At 48.2% G+C, this 16,752-nt stretch overlaps 1 protein-coding gene across 2 annotated transcripts in view; it reads right to left on the bottom strand.

Annotated features, from left to right (window-relative positions):
- MTSS2 (MTSS I-BAR domain containing 2) overlaps positions 1-16,752 on the bottom strand; it is a 178,086-nt gene that overhangs the window by 66,949 nt on the left and 94,385 nt on the right. For both annotated transcript variants that reach the window (XM_063945862.1, XM_063945861.1), the window contains exons 2-5: positions 14,461-14,522; positions 13,242-13,315; positions 12,985-13,069; positions 1,220-1,311 (exon numbers count right to left, since the gene is read on the bottom strand). In XM_063945862.1, coding sequence (XP_063801932.1) covers positions 1,220-1,311; positions 12,985-13,069; positions 13,242-13,315; positions 14,461-14,522 — 313 coding nt within the window. The remainder of the gene's footprint in view (positions 1-1,219; positions 1,312-12,984; positions 13,070-13,241; positions 13,316-14,460; positions 14,523-16,752) is intronic.

Below are 16,752 nucleotides of genomic sequence, written 5' to 3'. Positions count from 1 at the left end.
TGAGGAGAGGGGTAGTGTAGGTGATGGGGGTAATTAGTGTGGGGTAGGATGACGAGATGTTTATATTCTGCAGAGAGAAGAGAGTAAATAGAAGGACGTGCTGATCAGGAGGTGAGGAGGGGTAGCATAGGTGATGGGGGTAATTAGTGTGGGGTAGGATGACGAGATGTTTATATTCTGCAGAGAGAAGAGAGTAAATAGAAGGAGGTGCTGATCAGGAGGTGAGGAGAGGGGTAGTGTAGGTGATGGGGGTAATTAGTGTGGGGTATGATGATGAGACGTTTATATTCTGCAGAGAGAAGAGAGTAAATAGAAGGAGGTGCTGATCAGGAGGTGAGGAGGGGTAGTGTAGGTGATGGGGGTAATTAGTGTGGGGTATGATGATGAGATGTTTATATTCTGCAGAGAGAAGAGAGTAAATAGAAGGAGGTACTGATCAGGAGGTGAGGAGGGGCAGTGTAGGTGATGGGGGTAATTAGTGTGGGGTACGATGACGAGACGTTTATATTCTGCAGAGAGAAGAGAGTAAATAGAAGGAGGTGCTGATCAGGAGGTGAGAAGGGGTAGTGTAGGTGATAGGGGTAATTAGTGTGGGGTATGATGACGAGACGTTAATATTCTGCAGAGAGAAGATAGTAAATAGAAGGAGGTGCTGATCAGGAGGTGAGGAGGGGTAGTGTAGGTGATGGGGGTAATTAGTGTGGGGTATGATGATGAGATGTTTATATTCTGCAGAGAGAAGAGAGTAAACAGAAGGAGGTGCTGATCAGGAGGTGAGGAGGGGTAGTGTAGGTGATGGGGGTAATTAGTGTGTGGTAGGATGACGAGACGTTTATATTCTGCAGAGAGAAGAGAGTAAATAGAAGGAGGTGCTGATCAGGAGGTGAGGAGGGGTAGTATAGGTGATGGGGGTAATTAGTGTGGGGTATGATGACGAGACGTTTGTATTCTGCAGAGAGAAGATAGTAAATAGAAGGAGGTGCTGATCAGGAGGTGAGGAGGGGTAGTGTAGGTGATGAGGGTAATTAGTGTGGGGTAGGATGACGAGATGTTTATATTCTGCAGAGAGAAGAGAGTAAATAGAAGGAGGTGCTGATCAGGAGGTGAGGAGGGGTAGTGTAGGTGATGGGGGTAATTAGTGTGGGGTAGGATGATGAGGTTATACCAGATAATGGCCATTGCACTGGGTGGGAGAGTCCTCAGAAATATGTTTTGTTACCTCTTGCATGTTCTTTGTCCAGTGTGTTTGCGGTTTTCTTCCAGTCTTCTATTCGTTCCTGAAGGGGGTTTATTAAACTCTCCAGGAGGGCGCTGTAGGGGCAGAAAGAGGAGCAGTCAGGCAGCTGCTTCTGTGTCATTCATATTGCCAAACACAACCGAAATGGTGGAAGATAGGACTAATGCCAGACCCTAAGGTTGGTCATATGGGGAACACTGTGTTACAGGACACTGCTGGGATAAGGTAACATTATGGCTGGTCAGATGGGGAACACTGTGTTACAGGACACTGCTGGGATAAGGTGACATTATGACTGGTCAGATGGAGAACACTGTGTTACAGGACACTGCTGGGATAAGGTAACATTATGGCTGGTCAGATGGAGAACACTGTGTTACAGGACACTGCTGGGATAAGGTAACATTATGACTGGTCAGATGGAGAACACTGTGTTACAGGACACTGCTGGGATAAGGTAACATTATGACTGGTCAGATGGAGAACACTGTGTTACAGGACACTGCTGGGATAAGGTGACATTATGACTGGTCATATGGGGAACACTGTGTTACAGGACACTGCTGGGATAAGGTAACATTATGACTGGTCAGATGGAGAACACTGTGTTACAGGACACTGCTGGGATAAGGTGACATTATGGCTGGTCAGATGGAGAACTCAGTGTTACAGGACACTGCTGGGATAAGGTGACATTATGGCTGGTCAGATGGGGAACACGGTTTTACAGGACACTGCTGGGATAAGGTAACATTATGGCTGGATATATGGGGAACACAGTGTTACAGGACACTGCTGGAATATGTTGACATTTTGGCTGGTCAGACGGGGAGCACGGTTTTACAGGACACTGCTGGGATAAGGTAACATTATGACTGGTCAGATGGGGAACACTGTGTTGCAGGACACTGCTGGGATAAGGTGACATTATGACTGGTCAGATGGGGAACACTGTGTTACAGGACACTGCTGGGATAAGGTTGTCACGATCCGGGTATCTGGACGCCATTTCTTACCCATCAGATGCCTCCTAAGGCTGGCTCAGCGCTCCAGGACCGGATCCCATCTGTTATCCTGATGTGTACATTCCTGTATCCTCTCCTGTCACTCTGGGACGCTGTCACAGTAAACGCCATATTACACCTGGCATGGCGTCTCCCGCGGCCTCCGCCGCCGTCCCTGAACTTCTGCATGCAGAGTGTCTGAGTGGCGATTACGTCAGCCGCGGCCTCCGCTGTGTCCGCGTGGTTGGATGTGCATCTGTCAGCCTGGCGCCTCCTGTCTCCGGTGGCCGGCGCCGCCATTACTGTTTTCATTACCACATGGATTACAAACCAAACTTCCCTCCAAGTGTCTGCATGGGCGCAGCCATCTTGGATTCTGTCAGCTGATCATTTCCACCAATCTGTTCTCAGTATTGATAATCTGCATAATTGCCTAGCCAATCCCTTCCTTGCTGCAGGTATAAATACACTGTGCCTGAGCAAGGAAGGCGTCAGTGCTTTGGTTGTCAAACCTAGTTCCTGTTTGTCTCTCTCCTGTGATTGTCTTCCAGGTTCCAGCTCCTGTCTCAAGACTTCCACCATAGAGACCCGCACCAGCATTCCACCTGCGGTGTAGCCTGACTCTCCAATCCATTGTGGATTCATCTGTTTCCAGCTACAACATTACCTGCTTCCAGCTCAGCTTCCAGCAGAGTACAGCTTCCCTTAAAGGGCCGGTGTCCTTTCTACACTTTACCACTCTCCACCGGTATTATTATTTCTCCGCTCTCAAGTTCTACATTTCAGTTCATATTTCATCGCTCCCAAGTTCATTTATTATTTAACTGGTTCCAGCCAGTATCCACTCCGTGCTAACAACAGTCTGGTTCCAGCCAGTATCCACAGCAGCTGTTTTATCTTCAGCAACCCAGCTTTTCCTGGAACACCAGCTGGCACAATCCTGGGTTATCTCCATTGCTACAGTCGGGCCTGGTAAGGACTTTCCATCTAGAAGATCATAAGAACTATCTCACACTACCAGTGCCCTGTGGCTCCTGCCATCCTGTAGTACCCAGGAACTGTATTTATTCTTTGCTGACTTTTACGTTTTCTTTTACTGCTGCTGTGTTGCGGAGTTGTCATAATAAACATCATTGACTTTTATCCAAGTTGTCGTGGTCACGCCTTCGGGCAGTTATTATTCATGTTACTTACATGTCCAGGGGTCTGATACAACCTCCCAGGTTCCGGTACATCTCAGCCCCTACAACTGAGGCTGCCTCCCGTCAGCTCAGGCCCTCAGTTGTGACCGTAAGCACTGACCTAATGAATCCAGCCGGAGACCAGGATCAAGCGGCCAGGCCGATGCAAGAACTGGCAGCCCGACTAGAACATCAGGAGGCTGCACAGGGCCACATCATCCGCTGTCTCCAGGATCTCTCTACTCGGCTGGATGGGATTCAGACAACTCTCCGTGGATCAGGCGCGTCTGGTGCGTCAACCACAGTGACTCCAGCTATAACCCCACCCACCTTACCCATTTCTGCTCCACGTCTTCATCTTCCAACGCCAGCAAAATTTGACGGATCTCCAAGATTCTGCAGGGGATTTCTCAACCAGTGTGAGATTCAGTTTGAGCTAAAACCTGGCAATTTTCCCAGTGACCGTACAAAAATTGCCTACATTATTTCTCTTCTCAGTGGCTCAGCCCTTGATTGGGCATCACCGTTATGGGAGAGGTCCGACACCCTGCTATCTTCCTACACTGCCTTCGTGTCAACATTCAGGCGCATCTTCGACGAGCCAGGCCGGGTAACCTCAGCTTCATCCGAGATTCTCCGTTTACGCCAGGGGTCACGTACTGTAGGACAATATCTGATACAGTTCCAGATCCTGGCATCCGAACTGGCATGGAACGACGAGGCCCTGTATGCTGCATTCTGGCATGGCTTATCTGAGCGTATTAAAGATGAGTTAGCTACCAGAGACTTACCTTCTAAGTTAGATGAGCTAATCTCACTCTGCACGAAAGTTGATTTACGTTTCAGAGAGAGAGCAACTGAGCGTGGAAGATCATCTGCTCCAAAATCTTCTGCTCCTCCTCCTCGTCAACTGTCACCATCTAAAGATGAGCCCATGCAACTTGGCCGTTCCCGTTTAACTCCTGCTGAGCGCCGAAGACGTCTCTCCAAGTTTCTCTGTCTCTATTGTGCAGCTCCGTCTCACACCATTAATGCCTGTCCCAAACGTCCGGGAAACTCCAAATCCTAGCTCGCCAAGGAGAGGGCCGGCTAGGAGTAATGATCTCCTCTCCATCTCCTCAAGATTGTAATCTCCCAGTCTCGCTTCAAGTTGCTCAACGTTATCGGAACGTCATTGCCCTCCTTGATTCCGGAGCAGCTGGGAACTTTATTACCGAAGCCTATGTTAAACGGTGGTCCCTACCCACCGAGAGACTTCCTTCGTCCATTTCTTTAACTGCCGTGGATGGCAGCAAAATTTTTGATGCAGTTATTTCTTTAAGGACTCTACCAGTTCGTCTGAGAGTGGGAGTTCTTCATTCCGAACTTATTTCTTTTTTAGTGATTCCAAGAGCCACACATCCTGTGGTCCTGGGCCTTCCATGGCTCCGTCTTCACAATCCTACAATTGATTGGACGACTACGCAAATCCTGGCATGGGGTTCCTCCTGTGCTGAGACATGTTTGTTTAAAGTATTGCCTGTCTGTTGTTCTTCCTCCCCCAGGTCGTCTGATGTTCCACCTACTCCATATCAAGATTTCACGGATGTGTTCAGTAAAGCTTCTGCTGATATCCTTCCTCCTCATAGAGAATGGGACTGTCCGATTGATCTCGTTCCAGGGAAGGTTCCACCTCGAGGCCGAACTTATCCGTTGTCTCTGCCTGAGACGCATTCTATGGAGGAATATATTAAAGAGAACCTAGCAAAGGGGTTCATTCGACCTTCTTCTTCTCCAGCCGGCGCAGGCTTCTTTTTTGTAAAAAAGAAAGATGGTGGTCTGCGGCCGTGCATCGACTACAGAGGTTTGAACGACATTACCATCAAGAACCGTTATCCTTTACCCCTGATTACTGAGCTCTTTGACAGAGTTAGCGGAGCTACCATCTTTACAAAGCTGGACTTGCGAGGTGCATACAATCTCATCCGGATCCGTGAGGGTGACGAGTGGAAGACCGCCTTTAACACCCGTGACGGACATTATGAGTACCTCGTCATGCCCTTCGGATTGAGCAATGCTCCAGCTGTCTTCCAGCATTTTGTCAATGAGATCTTCAGAGACATTCTATACCGTCATGTCGTGGTCTATCTAGACGATATCCTCATTTTTGCCAACGATTTAGAGGAACATCGTTTTTGGGTTAAAGAGGTTCTGTCCCGTCTCCGTGTCAATCATCTCTATTGCAAATTTGAAAAATGCGTCTTTGAAGTCAAGTCCATTCCGTTTCTAGGGTACATTGTGTCCGGTTCCGGACTAGAGATGGATCCTGAGAAACTACAAGCAATCCAAAATTGGCCGGTACCCTTAACCCTCAAAGGGGTCCAGAGGTTCTTAGGGTTCGCCAACTATTACCGAAAGTTTATACGAGACTTTTCCACCATTGTGGCGCCTATTACTGCTTTCACTAAGAAGGGTGCTAACCCGTCCAAGTGGTCTGAAGAAGCCATGCAAGCATTTCATCTTTTAAAACAAAGGTTCATCTCTGCGCCTGTTCTGAAACAGCCTGACATCGACTCTCCTTTCATCTTAGAGGTGGATGCCTCCTCCGTTGGAGTAGGAGCGGTGTTATCTCAGAGGGCTAAAGATGGCCATTTACACCCTTGCAGTTTCTTCTCCCGGAAGTTCTCCCCAGCTGAGCGCAACTATGCCATTGGCGACCAGGAGTTGCTAGCCATCAAGCTCGCTCTAGAAGAGTGGAGGTATCTGTTGGAGGGAGCTTCTCATTCAATCACCATACTTACAGACCACAAGAACCTTTTATACCTGAAGGGCGCACAATGTCTCAACCCTCGTCAGGCCAGATGGGCACTTTTCTTTTCCAGGTTCGACTTTAAACTCCAGTTCTGTCCGGGCTCTCAGAATCGCAAGGCCGATGCCCTTTCCCGCTCATGGGAGCAAGAAAATGAGTCAGAGTCTTCAGACAAGCATCCTATTATAAATCCGTTGGCATTCTCCACGGTAGGGATGGACTCTACGCCCCCATCAGGGAAAAGTTTTGTGAAGCCGATGCTAAGGAAGAAGCTCATGCATTGGGCCCATGCTTCCCGTTTTGCCGGACATACAGGTATCCAAAAAACCCTGGAGTTTATCTCTAGGTCCTATTGGTGGCCAACTCTGAAAAAGGACGTCTTGGAGTTTATTGCATCTTGCCCAAAGTGTGCCCAACATAAAGTATCCCGCCAGTCGCCTGCGGGGCAACTGGTTCCACTATCCGTTCCCCGTCGACCATGGACCCACTTGTCGATGGATTTCATTACAGACTTACCCATGTGCAACAAGTTCAATACCATCTGGGTGGTAGTTGACCGGTTCACCAAGATGGCACACTTCATTCCTCTCACCGGTCTTCCGTCAGCTTCCAAGTTGGCTCAAGTATTCATACAAGAGATCTTCCGACTCCACGGTCTTCCTGAAGAAATTATCTCAGATCGAGGAGTTCAATTCACAGCCAAATTCTGGCGAAGTTTATGTCAAGTCCTCCAAGTCAAGCTAAAGTTTTCCACGGCTTACCATCCTCAGACCAATGGTCAAACCGAGAGGGTGAATCAGGACTTGGAGGCCTTCCTCCGCATCTATGTGTCCTCCTCTCAAGATGACTGGGTTCAATTACTTCCCTGGGCCGAGTTCTGTCATAACAACCAGTATCATTCTTCATCTGCTTCAACACCATTCTTCACTAACTTTGGATTCCACCCTAAAGTCCCTGAGTTCCAACCGCTTCCAGCAACTTCTGTTCCCGCAGTGGATATCACCTTGCATCAGTTTGCCAATATCTGGAAGAGCGTACGATCAGCTCTGCTCAAGGCATCGTTCAGGTACAAGAAGTATGCGGATAAGAAGCGTCGAGCAGTTCCTGCTCTCAAGGTGGGTGATCGGGTATGGTTATCCACGAAGAATTTGAGGTTAAGAGTTCCCAGTATGAAGTTTGCACCTCGCTATATCGGTCCTTTCAAGATTGAACAAGTCATCAATCCTGTTGCTTACAGACTCCAGTTGCCTCCCTTCTTAAAAATACCCAGGACATTCCATGTTTCCCTGTTGAAACCGCTGATCTTGAATCGGTTTCATTCCTCACTTCCTCCAACTCCGAAAGTCCAAACTCAACGAGGCGTTGAGTATGAAGTGGCCAAGATCCTGGACTCACGTCACCGTTACGGTCAACTACAATATCTTATTGACTGGAAGGGTTATGGTCCTGAGGAACGTTCATGGACCAATGCTTCTGATGTCCATGCTCCTGCCTTGGTCCGGAGATTCCATTCCAAGTTTCCTCAAAAGCCAAAGAAGTGTCCTGGGGCCACTCCTAAAGGGGGGGGTGCTGTCACGATCCGGGTATCTGGACGCCATTTCTTACCCATCAGATGCCTCCTAAGGCTGGCTCAGCGCTCCAGGACCGGATCCCATCTGTTATCCTGATGTGTACATTCCTGTATCCTCTCCTGTCACTCTGGGACGCTGTCACAGTAAACGCCATATTACACCTGGCATGGCGTCTCCCGCGGCCTCCGCCGCCGTCCCTGAACTTCTGCATGCAGAGTGTCTGAGTGGCGATTACGTCAGCCGCGGCCTCCGCTGTGTCCGCGTGGTTGGATGTGCATCTGTCAGCCTGGCGCCTCCTGTCTCCGGTGGCCGGCGCCGCCATTACTGTTTTCATTACCACATGGATTACAAACCAAACTTTCCTCCAAGTGTCTGCATGGGCGCAGCCATCTTGGATTCTGTCAGCTGATCATTTCCACCAATCTGTTCTCAGTATTGATAATCTGCATAATTGCCTAGCCAATCCCTTCCTTGCTGCAGGTATAAATACACTGTGCCTGAGCAAGGAAGGCGTCAGTGCTTTGGTTGTCAAACCTAGTTCCTGTTTGTCTCTCTCCTGTGATTGTCTTCCAGGTTCCAGCTCCTGTCTCAAGACTTCCACCATAGAGACCCGCACCAGCATTCCACCTGCGGTGTAGCCTGACTCTCCAATCCATTGTGGATTCATCTGTTTCCAGCTACAACATTACCTGCTTCCAGCAGAGTACAGCTTTCCTTAAAGGGCCGGTGTCCTTTCTACACTTTACCACTCTCCACCGGTATTATTATTTCTCCGCTCTCAAGTTCTACATTTCAGTTCATATTTCATCGCTCCCAAGTTCATTTATTATTTAACTGGTTCCAGCCAGTATCCACTCCGTGCTAACAACAGTCTGGTTCCAGCCAGTATCCACAGCAGCTGTTTTATCTTCAGCAACCCAGCTTTTCCTGGAACACCAGCTGGCACAATCCTGGGTTATCTCCATTGCTACAGTCGGGCCTGGTAAGGACTTTCCATCTAGAAGATCATAAGAACTATCTCACACTACCAGTGCCCTGTGGCTCCTGCCATCCTGTAGTACCCAGGAACTGTATTTATTCTTTGCTGACTTTTACGTTTTCTTTTACTGCTGCTGTGTTGCGGAGTTGTCATAATAAACATCATTGACTTTTATCCAAGTTGTCGTGGTCACGCCTTCGGGCAGTTATTATTCATGTTACTTACATGTCCAGGGGTCTGATACAACCTCCCAGGTTCCGGTACATCTCAGCCCCTACAACTGAGGCTGCCTCCCGTCAGCTCAGGCCCTCAGTTGTGACAAAGGTGACATTATGGCTGGTCAGATGGAGAACACGGTGTTGCAGGACACTGCTGGGATAAGGTGACATTATGACTGGTCATATGGAGAACACAGTGTTACAGGACACTGCTGGGATAAGGTCACATTATGACTGGTCAGATGGAGAACACGGTGTTACAGGACACTGCTGGGATAAGGTGACATTATGACTGGTCAGATGGAGAACACTGTGTTACAGGACACTGCTGGGATAAGGTGACATTATGACTGGTCAGATGGAGAACACTGTGTTACAGGACACTGCTGGGATAAGGTAACATTATGGCTGGTCAGATGGAGAACACTGTGTTATAGGACACTGCTGGGATAAGGTAACATTATGACTGGTCAGATGGAGAACACTGTGTTACAGGACACTGCTGGGATAAGGTGACATTATGACTGGTCATATGGGGAACACTGTGTTACAGGACACTGCTGGGATAAGGTAACATTATGACTGGTCAGATGGAGAACACTGTGTTACAGGACACTGCTGGGATAAGGTGACATTATTATTTATTTATTTATTTATTTATTAACAGTTTCTTATATAGCGCAGCAAATTCCGTTGCGCTTTACAATTTGAAATAACAATTACAAACTGGGTGATAACAGTCATAGAGGTAGGAAGGCCCTGCTCGCAAGCTTACAATCTCTAGGCATATGTACATAAGGAAAGGTGCTATCTATTGCATAGAATGAGAAGACATGTGAGGATATGTGTGGACTGTACAGAGTGGATGTAATTTGATAGCAAGGTTTATGAAAGTTATGTGGGCGGTTCAGGAATTTGATACGCTTGCCTAAAGAGGTGAGTTTTGAGGGAACGCTTGAAGGTTTGGAGACTAGAGGAGAGTCTTATTGTGTGTGGTAGGGCATTCCACAGAGTGGGTGCAGCCCGATGAAAGTCCTGCAGTCGTGAGTGGGAGCGAGTAATGAGTGTGGATGAGAGACGCAGGTCTTGTGAAGAGCGCAGAGGTCGGGTTGGGAGATATTTTGTGATAAGCGAAGTGATGTACGTTGGTGTAGTTTGGTTAATGGCCTTGTGTGTGAGTAAAAGTATTTTATATTGAATGCGGTAGAATACAGGTAACCAATGGAGGGACTGACAGAGTGGATCTGCAGACGATGAACGTCTAGCGAGGAAGATAAGCCTCGCCGCTGCATTCAGAATGGATTGTAGTGGTGAGAGTCTCGTTTTGGGAAGACCAGTTAGGAGACTATTGCAATAATCAATGCGGGAGATAATGAGAGCGTGGATTAGAGTTTTAGCAGTGTCTTGTGTAAGGTATGGTCGTATTTTGGATATGTTTTTTAGATGCATGTAACATGATCTTGAGACAGATTGAATGTGGGGAACAAAGGACAGATCAGAGTCAAGGATGACACCTAGGCAGCGAGCTTGTGGGGTAGGGTAGATAGTCGAGTTTTCAACAGTGATAGAGATATCAGGTTGGTACCTACTATTGGCCGGTGGAAATATAATTAACTCTGTCTTTGAAATATTAAGTTTGAGGTGGCGAGATGTCATCCAGGATGAGATAGCAGAAAGGCATTCAGTGACACGGTCCAGTACAGATAGGGACAAGTCAGGGGAGGATAGGTAGATTTGAGTATCATCTGCGTACAGATGATACTGAAAACCAAAAGAGCTGATTAGTTTACCAAGAGATGAGGTATAGATAGAGAAAAGCAGAGGACCCAAGACTGAACCTTGCGGTACTCCAACTGAAAGAGGTAGCGAAGAGGAGGTAGATTCAGATTCATTATGGCTGGTCAGATGGAGAACTTGGTGTTACAGGACACTGCTGGGATATGGTGACATTATGGCTGGTCAGATGGGGAACACGGTTTTACAGGACACTGCTGGGATAAGGTAACATTATGGCTGGATATATGGGGAACACAGTGTTACAGGACACTGCTGGAATATGTTGACATTTTGGCTGGTCAGACGGGGAGCACGGTTTTACAGGACACTGCTGGGATAAGGTAACATTATGACTGGTCAGATGGGGAACACTGTGTTGCAGGACACTGCTGGGATAAGGTGACATTATGACTGGTCAGATGGGGAACACTGTGTTACAGGACACTGCTGGGATAAGGTGACATTATGGCTGGTCAGATGGAGAACACGGTGTTGCAGGACACTGCTGGGATAAGGTGACATTATGACTGGTCATATGGAGAACACGGTGTTACAGGACACTGCTGGGATAAGGTGGCATTATGGCTGGTCAGATGGGGAACACGGTGTTGCAGGACATTGCTGGGATAAGGTCACATTATGACTGGTCAGATGGAGAACACGGTGTTACAGGACACTGCTGGGATAAGGTGACATTATGACTGGTCAGATGGAGAACACTGTGTTACAGGACACTGCTGGGATAAGGTGACATTATGACTGGTCAGATGGAGAACACTGTGTTACAGGACACTGCTGGGATAAGGTAACATTATGGCTGGTCAGATGGAGAACACTGTGTTACAGGACACTGCTGGGATAAGGTAACATTATGACTGGTCAGATGGAGAAAACTGTGTTACAGGACACTGCTGGGATAAGGTCACATTATGACTGGTCATATGGGGAACACTGTGTTACAGGACACTGCTGGGATAAGGTAACATTATGACTGGTCAGATGGAGAACACTGTGTTACAGGATACTGCTGGGATAAGGTGACATTATGGCTGGTCAGATGGAGAACTCGGTGTTACAGGACACTGCTGGAATATGTTGACATTTTGGCTGGTCAGATGGGGAACACGGTTTTACAGGACACTGCTGGGATAAGGTAACATTATGACTGGTCAGATGGGGAACACTGTGTTGCAGGACACTGCTGGGATAAGGTGACATTATGACTGGTCAGATGGGGAACACTGTGTTACAGGACACTGCTGGGATAAGGTGACATTATGGCTGGTCAGATGGAGAACACGGTGTTGCAGGACACTGCTGGGATAAGGTGACATTATGACTGGTCATATGGAGAACACGGTGTTACAGGACACTGCTGGGATAAGGTGGCATTATGGCTGGTCAGATGGGGAACACGGTGTTGCAGGACATTGCTGGGATAAGGTCACATTATGACTGGTCAGATGGAGAACACTGTGTTACAGGACACTGCTGGGATAAGGTGACATTATGGCTGGTCAGATGGAGAACACGGTGTTATAGGACACTGCTGGGATAAGGTGACATTATGGCTGGTCAGATGGGGAACACAGTGTTACAGGACACTGCTGGAATAAGGTGACATTATGGCTGGTCAGATGGAGAACACGGTGTTACAGGATACTGCTGGAATAAGGTGACATTATGGCTGGTCAGATGGGGAACACGGTGTTGCAGGACATTGCTGGTATATGGTGACATTATGACTGATCAGAAGGAGAACACAGTGTTACAGGCCACTACTGGGATAAGGTGACATTATGGCTGGTCAGATGGGGAATACGGTGTTGCAGGACATTGCTGGTACATGGTGACATTATGACTGGTCAGATGGAGAACACAGTGTTACAGGCCACTGCTGGGATGAGGTGACATTATGGATGGTCAGATGGAGAAGTGATGGGCTGAATAGAGAAGGGACAGTGTGGAGTTTTGTCCATGATTTTGTGTGTTTGCTAAATTATTTTCTGGTGGATCTGGTAAAATACATGCCAGCGATGTAGTGAAAAGCAGGAGGTATAGAACCTTATAAGGTGACACTGCGGTTCTTCTCATGGGGCACAAATCCTACTGCTCTAGGGCTGAGCCAGTACCTGTCAGGTTTGGCCCTACTTGGTAGGGCACCTCATATCTACCTATAGTTGGATATACAGTAAGCAGAACTATACATGATGCAATGTAGGGCTCGTACTTGGTGAAGTGTCTCAGTTTGCTCTCGATGCTTCGGTGTCTCATACACATCCGGGTCAGAGCGGATCCAATGTCTCGTGTCGCTCCTGAAAAAGCAAACAACCAGCTCTCAGTCAGAGGAAGCGAATATTCCAACACTGGGGTTTCTATACTGGGATCTCCCAGGGAGAAGACTTTCACTGGACATTAGAGAACTTTCTGAGAACTAGCGGTGAGATGCACCAAGTCAGAATCCCACCCCTGCGACGTGGAGCTCACCTCGAGTATTGGTCGCCATGTCGGCTACTTTCTGGAAAGCATCAAGAAAGGCGACAGCAGCCAGCACGGTGGTCCTGCGGGAGAAGGTGAGATGTCAACAGATCAGAATCTGAAAGAAGTCTAAAGGCTCAATGTTACCTAATTGTGAGCCCTACAGTCTATAACTCTAGACCATAACTTTGGTCTGATTGCTCTCAATGGAAGTGTTGGGTTGGATACCACCACGGAGTCATTGCTGCAGTAACTTAGATGTTTCTCCGGAAGGTTATCCGTTACCCCATACTGAAGAAGAAATTGGGTCAGGATGCCCCTGAGCTTTTGCTGGGTGAGGATCAGGATGTTGGTCTGGAAATGCTGTGGGGTGGGTGATTAGGTGGGATAAGTTTGGGTGTCTAATTATGGGTAAGTAGAATCTAACATAAATATAAGGAACAAACAATGCCTCTGTCATACGTCCCATCAATTATCATATGTAGACTTAGTATCGGGCTGGACTACTTTATGCGATTGGGTGAATCCTCGGGGAAGGTGAGTGAGCACCAGACTAAGTCTTGGTAATGAGTAGCAGCTGTATATGGGTCAGTGGTTCTTTTAGACACACACCATTGGTTGATCTAGACGGTGACGTGACCCTGGAATTGTCCCTCAGACCCACATGCCCCAACAGCGATAGCGGGATTAAACTACAGTATATGGTCGAAAAGAACCCAGTGACATCTCTTATTTATTTTCAGATTTGGTTACAGTCATCTCGTGGCCGAATTCAGACCTGATCGCAAAAGCAAAATCTTCCTCTAATGGGCAAAACCATGTGCACTGCAGGTGAGGCAGATATAACATGTGCAGAGAGTTTTTGGGTGGGTTATATTGTTTCTGTGCAGGGTAAATACTGGCTGCTTTATTTTTACACTGCAATTTAGATTTCAGTTTGAACACACCCCACCCAAATCTAACTCTCTCTGCACGTGTTATATCTGCCCCCCCCCCCCCCCCCCCCCCACCTCCCACCCTGCACATGTTTTTGCCCAACTGCTAACAAATTTGCTGCTGCGATCAGGTCTGAATTAGGATCCGCAGGTAACATCTGACTGTAGCACTAAGGGAAGAGGAACATAGGAGCTCTCACCCATGCAGCTAATATACCGTTAGTGAGACTGGTATACTATGAGACTAGAACACAAGCCGGACGCTCTCGTTATGGCGTCTGAAGACCACCTACCTGAGCTGTGAGTGCAGTTTAGTGGCTTTAGAGCTGAAATCCTCCCAGATTGGATAAGAGCTCTGTAGAAGATAAGAAAAATGTCAGACACGTCATAGGCTTCCCACGTCCTATCATAGGGCCTCGTCCTCTCGCACACATCTGCTAGGCTGAGATCACCATTATCACGATGAAGGTCTTGTACCCCCAGCCGAGGCACAAAGTCTCTATAGCCAAGTGGGGATGTGTAAATCTGACTATAGTCTGCATCGTACCCTATTGCAACCACAAGGGCCGCCAGCTATACGTGTACACGGCAGCCTGTGCTGGAAGTCTGCAATACTAGACGTTCTCTTGTAGATGAGAACTTTACATTGTCCCCACGTTATGCAGAGGTTTCAGTCTATCACGTTAGGGATTTGCACATCTTACTGTGACTATACCGACGTAAGAAGCTGCTATTATTGGTGATGCCGACATGGAACATTCAGTGCAGACATCGGTGCCCACACTGGCGGCACCCTCCGCATCATGCACACGCGTGCTACATGCATTCATGGGCTGGACACGCAGACAGCGACACAGGAGCGGGGAACAGTTCAGTGCTGACCATTGGCATTAAGCGTAGTTGTAGAAGTATCAATCTATGGAACTACAAGTCTCAGCGAGCCATTAACCTGTAGATGGGTGAATGTCGGCATGCCCATTGCTGCCAAAGCATGCTGGAACATGTAGTTCCACACATCTATGTAACAGTAAGTAAAGACAGGGAGTGGGAACTCTTGGTTTGTGGGAATTCAGGGCTGGGGCGAGTGTGCACTACGACAGTGACCCCATCCTGTGCCCCTCCTGGGTACAGTGTACCAGCCTGGCATAGCCGCCCCCCCCCCCCCCCCATTAGTAGTAACCGTCCTGAGGATAAGCACTTTCTATTCATTCCTTGCCACTAATGCAGCAGCCGGCATTATGAAGCCGACGTGTCGGCTGGTGTTTCGCTCTGGAGCCACGTCGGCATGCCAAGATTTCAGCACATGTATTAATACAGACACAACTTACAATACACACACATAAGGCCACAATTCTGCGGCTGTAATCTTACATGCACTTTCAGGCCTCACCGTTCTGGGTCTTACTCTAGCTGATGCTCTTATATTACACTAGGTGATTCATCGCGCCCTACGGGAGCTCTTCACACTGTCGTAAGGGCTACACCCCCTTAACCCTTGCACACTCTTGTGGCGTGCAATATTTTTTTATATTTTTATTATATGGAGTATTACCTCCAATCATAATTGTGTGAGTGGTTAAATATTGCACAGAAAAAGGGCGTGCGATGGTTAAGGGGTCGTAGCCCCTTGCAACGGCGTGAACAGCGCACGCAGGGCCTGATGAATCACCTAGTAGGTGCTATGGGTGGGGGAGTGGCAGGTGCTGGGGAGACGTAGATGGGTGGGGGTGGGGGGTCCGGAACCACCGCGGGTGGGGGAGGAGCAGTTGTGGGGGTGCAGTGGGTGGGGGAGAGGCGGGTGCGGGGATGCTTCGGTGAGGATTTGGAGACACCGTGGGTGGTGGAGGGGGGGTGAGGGGGTGGCGCGGATGGGGCCCAGAGGTACTGCAAGTGGGGGAGGGGCGGGTAATGCTTCTCCTCCTGGAGCCGCAGCTCCATCAGCCCCATTGTTAATCCTGCTCTGGGAACACACAGCAGCCAAAGGGCAGAGCCTCCCACTGGATGTAACTTGTGTGGGAGGGCGTTTCTCACCCAATCAGCTGTGGCCTGGGTGTGATAGACCTGCTGCTAACCCAATGAGAGCTCCTAGTTATACACACAGGCACAGAGTCACAGATCTGGGCTATTATATAGGAGACAGTGTCACTATTCTACATCATTAACCCCAACCCCAGCGGAGATTACCGGCTATAAGTATACTGCGTCATTTACATCACCCGAGAAATTAAAGATGTCTCTCCCATAAATTGGACAAATTCTGGGTAAATCTGACGTTACACAGGCCAGGAACGCGCAACCAGCCCTCTGTAAGTGTTTTATATGTGGATTTATTCTGCAGGGCGGATGAGAGTAGACAGTGGGCAATTATCAGCTCCTCTGGAGGTAACAAGATAGAAAACAACTTTACCATACATGAAGGAAACCAGAGCTGAACTAGGATATTTGTCTCCCGGGGCAACGCAGTAATTTGGTGTGTTTTCCCCCTCCGCCCACCTAATTCAAATGACGCCATACTGAAGTGAGACCGAATTAACATTACAGTACAACGGTATTATTATTATCCTTTATTTATATGGCGCCACGAG

Source organism: Pseudophryne corroboree, chromosome 11 (genome assembly GCF_028390025.1).
Source record: "Pseudophryne corroboree isolate aPseCor3 chromosome 11, aPseCor3.hap2, whole genome shotgun sequence".
In the NCBI taxonomy this organism is placed as follows: domain Eukaryota; kingdom Metazoa; phylum Chordata; class Amphibia; order Anura; family Myobatrachidae; genus Pseudophryne; species Pseudophryne corroboree.
The sequence above is the reverse complement of the archived record's forward strand: the minus strand, read 5'-3'. Positions and strand labels throughout refer to the sequence as shown.